General features: G+C 48.8%; 1 protein-coding gene across 1 annotated transcript in view; it reads right to left on the minus strand.

Annotated features, from left to right (window-relative positions):
- LOC143975957 (uncharacterized) overlaps window positions 1-16,631 on the minus strand; it is a 55,587-nt gene extending 38,956 nt beyond the window's left edge. Inside the window, 1 exon segment of the mRNA XM_077478485.1 lies at window positions 15,383-16,631. Coding sequence (XP_077334611.1) covers window positions 15,383-16,615 — 1,233 coding nt within the window. The 5' untranslated portion in view covers window positions 16,616-16,631.
- Between the last annotated feature and the right edge of the window lie 467 nt (window positions 16,632-17,098).

Raw genomic sequence — 17,098 nt, forward strand, 5'->3', positions numbered from 1 at the left:
AGCCTGTGGCTTCTGCCCTACCCCTACCACCCCTGCGGAAGGGCCTGCCTCTTCCTATGCCTGTCATTTTTTAAATGACCCTGTGACAAAAGTCTCTAGAGAAGTGCAGTATATGTGGAAGAAGGTATATGACACCCCGCTTCAATCTGTTGTTTTGGGGGCCACTGGTCTATCACACCAGTTATAATACTTTTTTCTAGTTGCGTTTGTCACTCTTTGTAGTATCGCTGCAAAACCACTCAGCAGTCACAATGCTGCACAGTGAAAATGCACTATACTATGCTTTCTATATGTGAAAGTATTTTATATGTGTATTACACCCATATATACTGCACACCAAATAGTACACCTATACCAGTCCTTAAAAGGACCTTTGTGGACCTAATAGTAGCTAGCTAGTAGCTAGTGAATTGCAGACTGTCCCTGCTCCAAAAACCAAACTGTCCCTCCCTACACTGAGAAACGACAGCTGCAGAATCGGTCAGCAGCAATGCATGCAGTGCAGTATAATATGCTTTCTATATTTAAAAGAAAGTATATTATACGTGTATTACAACCCTATATACTGTACACCTATACCAGTCCTTAAAAGGACTTTTGTGGACCTAGTAGCTAGTGATTTGCAGACTGTCCCTCCTCCAATCACCAAACTGTCCCTCAGTCCCTACACTGATAAAAAGACAGCTTCAGAATCGGTCAGCACTCAGCAGCACAGCAGTACACCATAATATACTTTCTATATTTGAAAGAAAGTATATTATAAGTGTATTACAACCCTATATACTGTACACCTATACCAGTCCTTAAAATGATTTTTGTGGACCTAGTAGCTAGTGATTTGTGTCACTAGTGTCTGCCCCTGCTCCACACAGCGTCCTGTCCCTACACTGACAAAAGACAGAATGTAAAATGGCCGCCAGATCAAGTCTATTTATATGGTGGGGGTACGTCCAATTGTCCATGTGCTGAAATGTCTCAATTGGCTGTCCTGTACCCCATGATGGATGTGTCATGGGTCAAAGTTCTTCACAATGTAAACAAATATGGCCGCCGTGAACAGCGCCAGAAGTCCGCCGGTTTGGCCAATCGCGAACAAGCAAAATTTGCTGCGATCCGACCGCCGGGCGCACCGCAAGGCCATCTCTACTCTCTAATGGTCAGACTGGAGGAAGCGGTATTACTGAAGGAACCGCTCAAGCAGAGTGTGGGATAGGATCCGTCACAATTGGTGGCAAGCTGTGGGATGTTTGCTCTTGCCTAGGCACACCCAAACCACCACCGGGACCCCCTTCTCCTAACAGCGGATGGAACATCTCTATGCCAGACTCAAGCGCAGCACCTTGAAGGATCTCTTGGATGCCCATGGAAAAGTCTCCAGCAACAAATCCAAAGCAACTCTCATCACCGAACTATTGGAGATCGACCAGGCCAGCAACCCACCAGCACATACTTCAGAGGCGACAGAGTTCCAGCGTGATGTCCCGTGGCGACTGGCCTTGTATGGTACTCACCCCCCGCAGGAGGTTATCAGTCAAGTGTTACGACAGGTGTCCCCAGCTATTCCTACCCTGACTTGGGCTTCTCCCCAAGACTTTGCTCAGGCAACTCTTAGTGACTCTTCCCTAGCTAGCTATAGGGAAAGAGCAGGATTGGACCCAGGGGGTTGGAGGGGGAGGGGGTAGAGTGGGTCCAGGGACTACTTTATCAGGTTACTGAGGGAAAGACGGCCTCCCATCCACCCAAGCTGCAGCTGGTTGTGCCGCAGAAATATCGGCATGACCTGCTGCGCATGGGGCATGACATACCCTTAGCTGGACACCTGGGGATGTCCCATCCCCTCCGCCATCTGACTCAGTCGTTTTTTTTTGGCCAGGGATTACAGAGGATGTCTGACAGTATTGCCGGACCTGTGACACATGTCAGCGGGTGGGTAAGCATGGGGCACACTGAAAACTTCCCTACACCCTTTACCAGTCATTGATAAACCCTTTAGCCACATTGCTGTAGACCTGGTTGGACCATTGCCCCGACCTGGTCCTTCTGGGAAGAAATATATCCTTACTGTGGTGGATTATGCCACCCAGTACCCGGAGGCCATTCCCCTGGCAAATATCCACGCAAACCGTGGCTGATACCTTGCTCCAGATGTTTGCAAGGGTGGGTGTCAGAAACCATGAATCAGACTGAGACAGAAGTACAATTAAATCGCACTTGTTTATTAATAAAAATAAAAAGGTAAATAGAAAAAGCGTAGTCAAGCATAGCCAGAGTCCAGTAACCAGATCGGGTAGTCAGCCAGGCCAGAAGTCAGGGGTCCAAGTAGAGCAACAGCAAGCAGGATAAGGAGCCAGAAGGGATGCCAGCAAGCCAGTCTTTAGACTAACCGCAGGAGTTGGTTTCTAGTGATGTGACCATGTTTGATAAAGCCCCTACAGAGCTCTCCTTATCACCCCCAGATCAACGGATTGTGTGAGAGGTTCGATGGAACACTGAAACAGCTGCTTAGGACATTTGCAATTTCTCACAGGGATTGGGAGAGATATCTTCCGCACCTTCTCTTTGCTTACTGGGAGGTGCCGCAGGAATCTACCGGATTCTCCCCATTTGAGTTACTGTATGGGAGGCGGGTGAGGGGGCCCCTAGATCTGGTCAGAGCCCACTGGGAAGGGGAATTGATCCCCAAGAGTCCTCTATCGTAGCCTACGTTCTTGAGTTTAGGGACAGACTGAAGGAGCTCAGAGTGAAGGAGCCCAAGAGAACCTTCGGACTGCCCAAAAGCAGCAGAAATGATGGTACAATCGTACTTCTCGGAACCGCACTCTGGAGGTTGGGCAGAAGCTTCTTGCCCTCAGGCCAACCAAGCAGGACAAGTTACAGGCCACTTGGCAGGGACCTTACTGTGTTGTGGCAAAGCTCTGTGACACAACCTACCTAGTGGCTAAATGTTCGGATGAAAGAGTCCGACGGACCTTTCATGTGAACACGTTGAAAGCATACTGGGAAAGATCAGGAGAGGTAGCCGCTATATGTGCTCCAGCTGTGGAAGATTCTGAGAATCTTCCCCTGCTGGAGCTCCCGGAGCTAAATAGGATTACTGCAGGGATAGAGATGATAAAGCTTGACGACCAGCTAGGGCCAATGCAGAGAGAACAACCTAGACAGGTCCTTAGTCAGGGAAGAGAAATGTTCTCCACAGTCCCTGGGTACACTACTATGGCATTGCACCGTGTGGAGACCCCGGGACAACTGCCACTAAGACAGGCAGTTTACCGGATACCTGACGCAGTGACAGAGGAGATGCATCATGAGAATAAGGAGATGTTTGAGAATTAGAGTCATTGAGCCATCCAGCAGCCCCTGGGCTTCCCCGGTGGTCTTTGTACCAAAGCAGGATGGCACGACTCGCTTCTGCGTAGACTACTGCAGTATAAATGAGTGCACCACCACTGACGCTTACCCTATGCCCCGGGTGGATAATCTAATCGCATCACTCTGGGAAAATTCCTGACAACCCTCAACCTATGCAAAGAGTAATGGCAAATTCCTCTGGATGCGGAATCTATTCCAAAATCGGCGTTCATTACCCCATTTGCCCTATACCAGTCTAAAGTAATGCCATTTGGGATGAAGAATGCACCAGCGACTTTCCAGAGGATGGTAGACCAACTCCTCGATGGCCTCCAGGACTATGCTTGTGCAATCTACAGTGACACCTGGGAGGACCATCTGGTTCACCTGGGTGTCGTGTTAGACCGCATAATGGCTGCAGGACTAACCCTTAAGCCAGAGAAATGCAGCTTGGGATGTCCGAGGTACAGTACCTTGGACATCGAGTAGGCAGTGGACAACAATGACCCGTGCCTGCTAAGATTGAGGCAGTTGCTAAGTGGCCGACCCCTGTACTAAAACCCAGGTCTTGGCATTCCTCGGCACAGCTGGGTACTATAGGAAGTTTGTCCCGCAATATAGTTCCATCGCTAAGCCCCTGACAGACCTGACTAAGAAGCACCTTCCCTGACAGGTACTGTGGTCCCCCGAGTGTGAAGCTGCCTTCCAATGATTAAAGAATGAACTAACTTCAGCTCCTGTTCTAGCTGCTCCTGACCCAACCAAACATTTTTGTGTCCACACAGATGCCTCTACATTCGGGCTGGGGGCCGTACTAAGCCAAGTAGAACCTGATGGCAGTGAGCACCCAGTGGCCTACATCAGTTGGAAGCTGCTACCCAGGGAAGTCAGTTTTGCAGCCGTGGAGAAGGAGTGTTTGGCGCTGGTTTGGGCTCTACATGGTGCTCACTGACCACAATCCATTAATCTGATTTAATCGGGGTCTCCGGGGACAATGGACGTTTGTTACGATGGAGCTTGGCCCTGCAGCCTTACAATTTTACCATCCATTATCAGCCAGGAAAGCAGAATGGGAACGCTGATGGACTTTCCCGGCAAACTGAACTATAAAGACTCTCCTGGACAGCCCCAAGCTGACCCGTGGTGGATCTAGTTGGGTCTGCCGGACTATGGGACGGGGGAGGGGGGGCACTGTTGCGGACATTGGCTGCAAGGACCTTTTTCTGTCCACATTCACCATTTTTTTTTTTTTTGGTATTGCTATATCAATCTTTTTTTGTTACATTTTTGAGAGACTGTTTTCTTGGTTGTTAATTCTGAACAATACACAATCCTTGAAAGAGCTGATCACATGACCTGCGGAGACGGAATTTCTGGTCACCTAGGCTGCCTTAAGTGCTGGGGTAATTAACATGTTAATTATGTAATTGTCTTTTAAGTTGTTGCTATAGGGGAGAGGGGAGTATCCATGAGCAGCCCTACCTCATTATCTACCCCCTTGTGTAAAATGTGTATAAAAAGGCTGGATTCTGTCCAATAAATCATTCGAGATTCTACAAGCTTTTTTCAGCTAGACTTGTATTCAATGCAGCTATGATAATATATGTAGCGGCCATAACCGGTTGCAGGGCGGCCTTGACTTATTGGGCTTACCGGCTACCTTCTCTTGGCCCGCTCCTCCTCGTCTAGGGGTTCTCAGGGTTGATACCGAACGTCTTGAACACTGACACAGATGAAGTCCTCTTAAAAAGGGTTTATTTTGCAGCAACAACTTTCAATAACACAGCCTCTGAGGGGAACAGAGGGCACGGGGTGAAGAACTCAGGCACCTTGAACTGCAGGTCTAGCAAAGTCTCTATTTCCACCCAGAGAGTAGCCACTCGCAGCTGGGCACTTCAAGGCTGAACAGACCTCTAGCCAGAGATCATGGCGGTCAGCACGTTGACTCAGAACTTGAACAATCAACTGAGGGGTGAACAGAAACCTTTTTTCTCCGTACCTGGAACGTTCTCTGTCTCCTCAGTGGTACTGGAAAAGTGTGAATATATCAATGTCCTTCCCAACTCAGTAACCAGGCACTTCCCAGGATGCCACTTGTCGGCCCTTCTCCGAAGAGTCCTCCCCCGGTCACTTCCACGAGCTGTGGTGTCCCTCCAAGCCGAGAGCACACCCGGACACCCGGACACCTTGAATCCTCCCTCAGTTACTGCGCCTGGGACCAGCCGGTTCGGAGACTCAGGAGCAGACGGATCCCTACCCCAGACCAGGCAGGTCTATCAGGGGCCACTGACAGAAAGATGTTGCGGGATGTCGAACACCCCGTGACCGGAACCCCTCACGGGGCTACCCATCCTGGAACCAGAACAGACCACACGGGTCTCGCATACTCCTCTCCTCTAATATGTGACCCCCACCCCTTAAGTACCCCTTCCAAGATGCCTAATAACACACTTGAGAGGTACCGCAGTGTCGTATTTGGATGCAGATGGTTTATGATGGACCTGAAAAGACCAACGCTAGGAGGGACTGATGGTTTGTTCATAACAGATGTTCCTTCGTGTTTATGTTAATTGAAATATATATTTATATATATTGGTTTAATAAATTAAGGCTGCTACAGCCTATTCTACTCCAGAAGTTGTATGGCTTTTATTAACCACTTGCTTACTGGGCACTTAAACACCCTTCCTGACCAGACCAATTTTCAGCTTTTGGTGCTCTCACACTTTGAATGACAATTACTCAGTCATGCAACACTGTACCCAAATGAATTTTGTGTCCTTTTTTTCCCACAAATAGAGCTTTCTTTTGGTGGTATTTGATCACCTCTGGGGTTTTTATTTTTTTCGCTATAAATGAAAAAAGACCGAAAATTTTGAAAAAAAACGCATATTTCTTTGTTTCGTTGATAAAATTTAGCAAATTATAATTTTTTTTTTTTCATAAATTTTGGCCACAATTTATACTGCTACATATCTTTGGTAAAAATAACCCAAATTAGTGGATATTATTTGGTCTTTGTGAAAGTTAGAGAGTCTACAAGCTGTGGTGCGAATCGCACAAAATTGGTCACACCTGATGTACTGGTGGCCTATCTCATTTCTTGCGACCCAAACAAGTCAGGAAAGTACAAATACCCCCCAAATGACCCCTTTTTTGAAAGTAGACATTCCAAGGTATTTACTAAGATGCATGGTGAGGTTTTTGATGTCATCTTTTTCCCACAATTTTTTGCAAAATGAAGATTTTTTTTTTTCTCACAAAATTTTCAATGTAATAGGTTATTTCTCTCACATGGCATGTGTATACCACAAATGACACCCCAAAATACGTTCTGCTACTCCTTCTGAGTATTACGATACCAAATGTGGGAGACTTTTACACAGCCTGGCCACATACAGAGGCCCAATATTGAAATAGCACCATCAGGCGTTCTAGGAGCATAAATTACACATCTTATTTCTCAATCACCTACTACAGTTTTGAAGGCCCTGGAGCACCAGGACAATGGAAATGCCCACAAAGTGACCCCACGTGGCACTGACGACATGTGGCACTGACAGATGGCACTGGAGCCAGATGGCACTGGAGGCAGATGGGCCTGACAGATGGGGCTGGCAGATGGGGCTGACAGATGAGGCTGGCAGATGGGGCTGGCAGATGGTGCTGGCTATTTGCTCTGGCTAATTGCTCTGGCAAATAGGGCTGGCAGATGGCGCTGGCAGGTGGCACTGGCAGCACTGGGGCTGACGGCACTGGGGCTGACGGATGGCACTGGCGCTGGCAGGTGGCACTGGCAGGTGGCACTGGTGCTGGCAGGTGGCACTGGGGCTGACGGCACTGGGGCTGACGGCTGGCGCTGGCAGGTGGCACTGGCGCTGGCAGGTGGCACTGGCAGGTGGCACTAGCAAGTGGCACTGGTGGCACTGGCACTGGCAGCAATGGTGGTGGCAGGTGGCACTGGCGGCACTGGCACTGACAGATGGTACTGGCGCTGGCAGGTGGCACTGATGCTGGCAGGTGGCACTGGCAGGTGGCACTGGTGGCACTGACGGCACTGGGGCTGACGGCACTGGGGCTGACGGATGGCACTGGCAGGTGGCACTGGGGCTGACGGATGGCACTGGCAGGTGGCACTGGTGCTGGCAGGTGGCACTGGCAGGTGGCACTGGGGCTGACGGCACTGGCGGCACTGGGGCTGACGGACGGCACTGGGGCTGACGGGCATCACTGGGCTGACGGGTGGCACTGGCAGGTGGCACTGGCAGGTGGCGCTGGCGGCACTGGGGCTGACAGCACTGGGGCTGATGGCAGGCACTGGCAGGTGGCACTGGCGGCACTGGCACTACTGGCAGATGGCACTGGGCTGACAGATGGCACTGGCACTGGGGCTGACTCTGGCACTGGGGCTGACTCTGGCACTGGCACAGAGATCATCTCCCATTGGCAGCTGCGATCGCGCTGTGAACGGCCGCTTTGATTGGCCGTTCACGGCGATCTATATTTGCCTGTCTCCGGGAGACACGGCGAATACAATACTTCCGCGATGCGCGGCCCCGGCGGCGCGCATTGCGGAAGTAAACACCAGGGACGGCCAGGCGAAGGAACCCGCCCGCTCTAAGGCCGTTATTCGGCTATAGGGCGGGCGGGAGGAGGTTAATAGTGTTGGGAAAGGTTGGAGTATAATGTTTGTTAGCATGAAAAACACATCAGTTATACAATAGTCATGTAAACATCCCTTGTAATAGGAATAGGACATGACAGGTCCTCTGTGGGGTCTATAAGTCCCCACATCTCTCCTCGAGGCTGCAAAGACGGAGATAAAAAAATGTAAATAAAAAAGATCTCTGGCTTTCCAGCCAAATACAAGGCAGTGTTTACACCTGCTGGGACTGGACATGACGTCATAACGTCACGCCCGACCTCCGAAGGTAATAGAGACTGCTGGACACCATCTGGTCCTCGGTCACCTCTATGGTAAACTTCCCCCGCCGGATTCTCTGGCTCGCCGATTGCACGGGTGATCCGGTAGAAGTACCGAAAGGGGGTGACAGGGGGGACGTCCCCTCCCGCCGCCTGTTAAAAAAAATCAAGCGGCTGAACAGACACTATGACTGTATTTGGGGGTGCAGGGAATGGCTGGCAGAAAAGAATGATATCTGAATGATGGCTGTAGCTGCTCCCATCATTCATGTATCTCCACTGAAAGCCCAGGACGTCATATGAAGGACCGCCATTTCCTAAATGTTTTATAGGACAACTTCATGTCCCGATTGGTGAATTCCCCGACTAGAAAGAATGCATTGCCAGATCTATTGATTAGAAACCATTCAGATCTGATCACAGATGAGGAAATAGAGGACAACTTGGGATCTAGCGATCACATTCAGCATAATCATAGGAAAAGGAGGAACAAGGGCACTACAAGAACACTAAACTTCAAATGAGAGCAAACTGCCTCATATTGTGGGTTCAAGGGCCTCTTCCCGATAACCCTGGGCAGTGGTTGTGGGGGTCTGCGGGGCAAGGGGGCTTATCGGAGTCTGGAAGTTATACTGCAGCAGGTTGGCTCAGCTGTGCAAATTGCCATAGGTGTACGTCGGGTTCATACACGGCAATCTGTGGGAGCTGATTGGCCAGCGGAGGAGGCAATCAGGGGTCTGGTGGATTAGATGTCCTCCGCAGGCCCGCGGTCATTCCCCGCAGAGACAGAACGGGGATCTGCCAAATTAATCCAGGCAGATCTCGGTTCTGTCAGGATCTGTGCCCTTCCACTATGAAGGAACACGGATCTGTGTGTTGTCCCAGTCAGCCCATCCCCCATACAGGGAGAAACAGCTCCCAGGGAACACATTTAACCCTTTTGATCGCCCCCTGGTGTTAGCTCCTTCTCTGGCAGTGCCATTAGTACAGTGACAGTGCATATTTTTAGCACTGATCACTGTAATAATGTCACTGGTTCCCAAAATGTGTCAAAAGTGTCAGCTAGGTGTTTGATCTGTCCACCGCAATATCACAATCCCGATAAAAATGGCTGATCACCACCTTTACTAGTTAAAAAAAAAAAAATGCCATAAATAGATCCCCTATTTTGTAGATGCTATATATAACTTTTACGCAAACCAATCAATATACGCTTATTGTTTTTCTTTTTTTACCAAAAATGTGTAGCAGAATACATATTGGAATAAATCGATGAAGAAATTAGATTTTTTATTTTTTTATTGGATGTATTATAACAGAAAATAAAAAATATTGTTTTTTTTTTTTCAAAATTGTCGCTCTTCTATTGTTTACGGCACAAAACATAAAAACCGCAGCAGTGATCAAATACCACCAACAGAAATCTCTATTTGTGGGGGGAAAACGGACCGCGCAATTGTCAGTTAAAGTAACGCATCGCCGTATCGCAAAAAATGGTCTGGTCGGGGGGGTAAATATTCTGGGGCTGAAGTGGTTAACAAGGGGCTCCCCAGATCATGCCCCCCCCATGTGATTGAGTATGGGGTACATTGTACCCCTACTCATTCACCAAAAAAAAGTATCAAAAACAAATAAAGACAAAAGGCGATGTTTGACAATTCCTCTATTAAAAAAAAACAAAACAGTGTCCCCTGATGTGGAGTCACAGTCGATCACGATGCCCGCCGTACCCCCCGCCGTACCCCCCGCCGTACCCCCGATCCAAAAAGAAACGCTCCACCTGCAAGGAAGGCTGACCACTGAATGCCGTTTGACAGTTCTTGAATTCTTTTATTAAAGAATTTGTCAAAAACTGGCTCCTGTTTTTTTTTTTGGGTGAATGGGTGTGGGTACTATGCACCCCGTACTCATTCACATGGGGGAGCAGGATCTGGGGGTCCCCTTGTTAAAGATTCCATATTCCGATAAGCCCCCTGCTCACGATCCCCAACAACCACCACCCAGGGTTGTGAGGAACAGGCCCTTGTCACCACCAACATGAGGATAAGGTGCTTTGGGGTGGGGGGGCAGAGCCCCCATCCCAAAGCACCCCACCATGTTCAGGGCATGTGGCCTGGTATGGTTCAGGGGGCGCTCGCTTGCCCCCCATTTCCTGGCCTGCCAGGCTGCATGCTCAGCATAAGGTTCTAGTATTAATTTTGGTGGGGGCCCACGCCATTTTTTTTTTATTTTGACTGGGGTTCCCCCTAAAATTCATACCAGACACCATTGATATGTCCCCCCAGGGCAGCACCCGGCCCCCTATATCCTTTTTTATGGCCAATAACTTGCATATAAGCCTTCAAAATGGGGACTTTTGATTTTTCATGTTGGGGTCCCATAAACTTTAATAGAGTTCATGGCTTGGGTCCGAATTTTTACCCCTGTTTGGGAGTTCTGGTGCAAACTTAACCGGAGGGTGTTTGGCCCATCACTAGTAACATTGTAGGACAATCCTGACCATAGGAAGCCTTGTGTGTCCCAATAAAATGATGGATGTGTTCCATCGGGATTACAAAGTTCTTGTGGAATGTGATGAGGAAATAACGACCTCTGATCCCGGGGAAGGTTCTGGAAGTTTATTTAGAAGAGAAGAGTTACAAAGTAAAAGTAAAAGATTAGAAAGTAGAGAGATGAAGGTGTGCGGAGATCCTTAGACATGGCAGGTGGACCAAGGATCTGACCTCTTCATCATACGGGAGGCTTTTACCCTCCAATCCTGGACAGTTGTCATGGAGGACCGTCCCAAACATCACCATTTTACAGATGGAATCATTCACTGAAGAATTTGTACAAGCAGCACATCATTCATTACAAGAGACATTCATTTCTGTTATCTCTGAACACATTATCAGCTTGTCCCACCTCCAGACCCCCAAATCCCTCATTGTAGAAGAAGGAGACCAACTGTCTCTATGTTCCCCAACAAGACCTTCCAAGGATCCCGAGAACAACAATTTCCTCTAATAACATCTTTCTGTAAAGTCCTTCTAGACAGAGAACCTGTTATTATATAAAGAACCTAACATTAGCATATAAGCACTTAGTCATGTCATCTCATCATTAGTAAATCATATGAGAATTAGGGATGGTCCTGATGTTCAAAGCAAATGTAAGTTTGACTCAAACATCGGGTGTTCGTTTGTTCACAACCATAACATATGGGGCATTGGCGGCAAATTCGAGAACAGCAAAGCACCCCATAATGATCTGCCTTGCAGTGTATTGGTGGCTGCTGATTGGCCAAAGCATTCACCTGACCTACATGCTTTGGTCCAGTTCAATCTGCTGTGACAGCCATGATTGGCCAAAGGCAGGGTGCGTTTGGCCAATCATGGCACTAAGTCCACGCCCCACATTATATAGGGCTGCTTACATGGTGGCCATATGTAGTGTGGTACATGGAGATTGAGAACTTGAGCTAGATTGGCCAGGTTGGTTAGTGGCGTGCAGGCAGTTTAATATATATATTCAGTGCTGTGTTGTTCCCACAACAACAGGGCATGGAGTCCCCCCAAAATCCATACCAGGTCCTTATTCTAGCAAACATCCTGGCAGGTCAGGAAAGGGGGTTATGAACAATTGCCCCCTCCTCCTCTTGAACCATACCAGGCCACTTGCCCTCAACATGGGGAGGGTGTTTTGGTGTCCCGCCGAAGCACCTTGTCCCCATGATGGGGACAAGGGCCTCTTCCCGACAACCCTGGCCATTGGTTGTTGGAGTCTGCAGGTGTGGGGCTTATCAGAATCTGGAAGCCCCCCAGATCCCGCCCCCCATGTGAATGTGTAGGGGTACAGTGTTACCCCTACCCATTAACCAAAAAAGTGTCAAAAAGTAAAAATCACAATAGATAGTTTTTGACCATTCCTTTATTTAAAAAGTGTCCTACGATGTCCATCTATCTTCAGCCACACCAAACGATGGACCCAAAAAATATAAAGAATAAAAGCTCTGCCTCCATGGGAGGCCCCCTGGTGACTGCTGTCTCTTGGCTGTGACAGCTGTTATACAGGCCACCCGAGGCTACCCGGTGAGGTAACCGAGTGATTCCGCTCCCTTCTGACATCATGTGGTGCCATGTTACGTCAGATGGGGCGGGGTCATCCGGTTACGTCAGCGGGTGGCCCCGCCCTTGCCTATATAGCAACTTTTAAAGCCAAAGGACAGCGGTCAGTGGGAGGCCTCCCATGGAGGTGGAGGTTTTTCATTCTTTTTTTCTATTTGTCGTGATTGAATGGATGGATTGAAGATGGATGGACATCGCGGGGCACTTTTTTTCCAATTTTTTAAATAAAGGAATTGTCAAAAATGGTCTCTTGTGGTTTTTACTATTTGACACTTTTTTTGGTGAATGGGTAGGGGTACAATGCGCCCGATACCCATTCACATATGGGGGGGTCGTGATCTAGGGGTGTTGTCTAGGGCCACGTTAAAGGGGGCTTCCAGACTCCAATAAGCCCCCCACCCGCAGACCCCGACAACCAATGGCCAGGAATGTCGGGAAGAGGCCCCTTTCCCCATCAAACTGGGGACAATGTGCTTTGGGGGGACCCCAAAACACCCTCTCCGTGTTGAGGGCATGTGGCCTGGTATGTTTCAGGAGGGGGGAGCTCACTCTTCTCCCCCTATCCTGGCCTGTCAGGTTGCATGCTCGGATGGGGTCTGGTATGGATTTTGGGGGGGAATGATTTTTTAATTTTGACGTGGAGTTCCCCTTAAAATTCATACCAGACCTGAGGGGCTTTGTATGGACTGGGGGGGGGCACGCTGATTTTTTTGTCTATATTGCTGGGAGCCAGCAATACATTACAGCCGCGAGCAAGTTTTAATGACATTTTTTCCTTTAGAAATCTAATTTTGCTGTAGTATTGTTCTACACATCGTATAGATGCACCACTCTACAGGCAGACTAAGGGGACCCCCAGGCACCATATTTAAAGAGCCTTTAATTTTTATTGTTTCACTTTAATCATTATTAAAATCACTGCTCCCAAAAAAAATGGCCGTTATTAAACGTTTTTTGCATTGATCCATGTCCCCTGGGGCAGGACCCGGGTCCCCAAACACTTTTTATGACAATAACTTGTATATAAGCCTTTAAAATTAGCACTTTAGATTTTTCATGTCAGTGTCCCATAGACTTTAAAAGGGTTCACACAAACGGTTTGTCTGTTCGCATGTTGTGGTACGAACCGAACCTGGGGGGGGGGGAGGGGTGTTCTGCTCATCCCTAATGATAATTATTTCTCTTTATCAGATGAATAGGACCATAGAGGAAATGGAAGAATTGCTCGGCTCCATAAGGATCATAGAGGTGCCGGGACTGAAGGGGTTAATGGTGATTGTAGTCATCGTCCAATCCCTCCCATCATTCTATCTATATCCAATCATTGATCAATATTCCCATATACAGAGCCGAGGATTTCCACTTCCTGAGACTGTATACCCCTCCCCCGTCACCTGTCCACAATCCCTGCCCCCCCCCACATCATTGCTCTAGTTTTGGATGGAGTGGGGGAGGATTAGAACCCCTGTCAGGTTTTTACTGCCATCCAGGACAGCATTAGAGAGATTTATCCCTCACTTCCTGTCCTGGTGACAAAGTTTTTTTCAGACAGGAAATAAAGGAAAATCTACAACAGGGACACAGACAGAAATAAAAACCTGACAGGCATTCTAATCCTTCCCCTACTCTACTAAAGAAAAGGATTTTTATTTCTGTCTGTGTTGCTGTTGGAGAGTTCCCCTCACTTCCTGTCTGGGGAAATGTTGTCACAGGAACAGGAAGTGAGGTGAAATCTCTCTAATGGAGCCGCAGATAGCAGAAAAAAAATCTGACAGAGGTTCTAATCCTCCCCCACTCCATCCAAAGCTGAAATTACCCATTTCTTCTATAGATACAGAGTGATGGTGGAGACCCCAGGGCCGTCATCCTGATCCTGGCTACACTATGTAGTGTGTCACTGACCCAGAACAAGCATGCAGCCAGTGAAGGCTGAACAATCTGACCCCCTGCATGCTTGTTCCTGGTCAGTGACACACTAGGTAGTGAAGTGAGGTTTAGGATGAAGATGACGGCCCCGGAACCTGCAGCTTTATAAATAAATCACTCATGTTTCCTGTCCTCTGCTTCCTCCTATTGGATGAGTATTCCACCAATCACCAATCAGATCATCCACCTTGTGATGTCTCTGGGCAGATCTCTCACTTCTGATCCCCCACATATCTTTATACAACATCCCCATCCCCCTACCCATACCCCAGCATGGAGGGGCTCAGTGAAGGTGGTGGTGAAGGTGTGGAGATGTCGGATCGGGTCACACAGATCATAAAAAGAGATCCGCCCGGCCTCATAATCCAGATCTATCCCGACTCTCCCCCTGGGGACATCGCCGGGTAATCGGATCTTATTACTGTCATGTCTCACTGAGAGATGATCACCAAACACCCTCCTCCTCCCCTCCAAACTCCAGGACTTCTTATTATATCCAATCAGTGACTGACCTCCTCTCCTCTCTATACTGGGGTAACACATCCCGACTCTCCAGTGCCATGACTCCCCGACATCCACTTCCCAGTAATGTCTCCCTGAGGAGAACCTCTGACTGCTCATCACCTGACGATACTCAAACCTCTCTGGTGTTTCTGGGCGATTCTGAGGTGATGATGACCAGGATGCAGTTTTCCTATCATCTGATATATGTAGATAATTAGCAGCTGTCCTCACATCCAGTAATATGTCTGTAACCCCCGACACCCCCGATGTTTGCTGTACAGCCCCAATATTTGGTCCTCCAGCCTGGAGGTGTGAGTGTTGTATGGTGGGGGAGGGTTGGGGAGGTCCCCTGGATGGTTGTATGGTGGGGGAGGGTTGGGGAGGTCCCCTGAAAGGTTGTATGGTGGGGGAGGGTTGGGGAGGTCCCCTGGATGGTTGTATGGTGGGGGAGGGTTGGGGAGGTCCCCTGGATGGTTGTATGGTGGGGGAGTTTTGGGGAGGTCCCCTGGATGGTTGTATAGTGGGGGAGGGTTGGGGAGGTCCCCTGAATGGTTGTATGGTGGGGGAGGGTTGGGGAGGTCTCCTGGATGGTTGTATGGTGGGGGAGGTCCCCTGGATGGTTGTATGGTGGGGGAGGGTTGGGGAGGTCCCCTGGATGGTTGTATGGTGGGGGAGGGTTGGGGAGGTCTCCTGGATGGTTCAGCATTGATGTGACCTTCGCCCTTTGTAGTAGAATGTGGATAGACATGTGTGCCTGGATATTTCTCTACATTTACCCCAGACATGATATCAGATAAACCTGTGTGTAATGTGTGTGAGATCCCCCCCACATCCAGATCCCCCCCATCATGGAGGAGTTTATCATGTCTCTCTCTGTCCTCATCATCTCCATCCTCAGTATCACACAAGTCACCTGTGTCTGATTCCTGTAGGACAGTCAGTGGATCCGTCACGTTACACAGCTCCTCAATGTGACGCAACTTCCTGGACAGCTCCTCCTTCTTTATCTCCAGATCCTGGACCAGATCATTGATTATCCCGGAGATCCGCTCTGCCTGCCCGGAGATTTCCCTCAGGACTCTCTTCTCCAGGTCTTCCAGACGTCTCCTGAGGTCTCTGAACAGGACAGTGACTCTCTCTGTCTCATCATCTGCTTCTCCTTGTACTTTCCTCCCGTGTTCCTGCAGACTCTGGACTCTTTTCTCCATCTCCTCTCTCTCTGTCATCAGTTTCTGCAGAACATTCCTCAGTTTCTTCTTCTTCATCTCAGAGGCCTCATCCAGAGTCTCCACCTGGTGCCCCCGATGTTCTCCATCCAGCCTGCAGGACATACAGATACAGGTCTCATCCTCAGTGCAGTAATACTCCAGGATCTTCTTATGGACGGAGCATTTCCTGTTCTCCAGGGAAGTGGTGGGGTCACATAAGACGTGTTCTGATGACTTGCTGTGGACTCTCAGGTGATTGTCACACAGAGAAGATTCACACAGCAGACAGGATATGACAGCAGGTACAGGAGTGTGAATACAGTAAGTACAGAAGACCCCGGACTACTCCTGATCCGGATGGGTGGACAGGAAATTCTCCACTATGTTCCGTAGTGTTATGTTCCTGTGCAGTGCAGGCCGATCCTGGAACTCTTCTCTGCATTCAGGACAGGAATAACCTCCAGACCCCTCCTGTGTATCCCACACATGACCAATACAGTCCCGGCAGAAGTTATGTCCACATTTCAGGGTTACAGGATCTGTATAAATGTTCAGACAGACGGAACATTCCAGCTCCTTCCTCAGGTCAGCAGACGCCATCGCTGAGAGCAGAAGAGAGAAATGACAGTGAAAACCTCTGACACACATTACCAGTTCTGTACATTCCTACACAGGGAGGGGCTGACACCGAGACACGTAGTCATAGGATTCCTTATACAGAGGAACACAGATAATACATGGGAGGACTCCTGACAATAATCTCCCTATCTGGGGAAATAAAGGACATGTAATAAGATGAGGGAACGTTGTGTCAGGAATTCTCCTTCATATCATTAGAACATTTCACAGACAAAGGAACACAAAGTTGATGTATTTGGCTGCAATAACACAAGTCATACGGATAGAGCCGGATTACCCACAAGGTGCCCCAGGCAGGTGCCCGAGGGAGTGGCAGCTTTCCAGGGGCCGTCTATATCTTCCTCATTTCCCCTTCACTATCACTCTCAGATAATACGAGTGTAAAACATTCCACACCTCAATCAGGGATTGCAGCAGATGACTTTCATTTCATCAACAGATCTG

The sequence above is a fragment of the Lithobates pipiens genome, unplaced genomic scaffold, assembly GCF_037356315.1.
Source record: "Lithobates pipiens isolate NorthernLeopardFrog02 unplaced genomic scaffold, aLitPip1_a1.2 Scaffold_13, whole genome shotgun sequence".
Taxonomy (NCBI): Eukaryota; Metazoa; Chordata; class Amphibia; order Anura; family Ranidae; genus Lithobates; species Lithobates pipiens.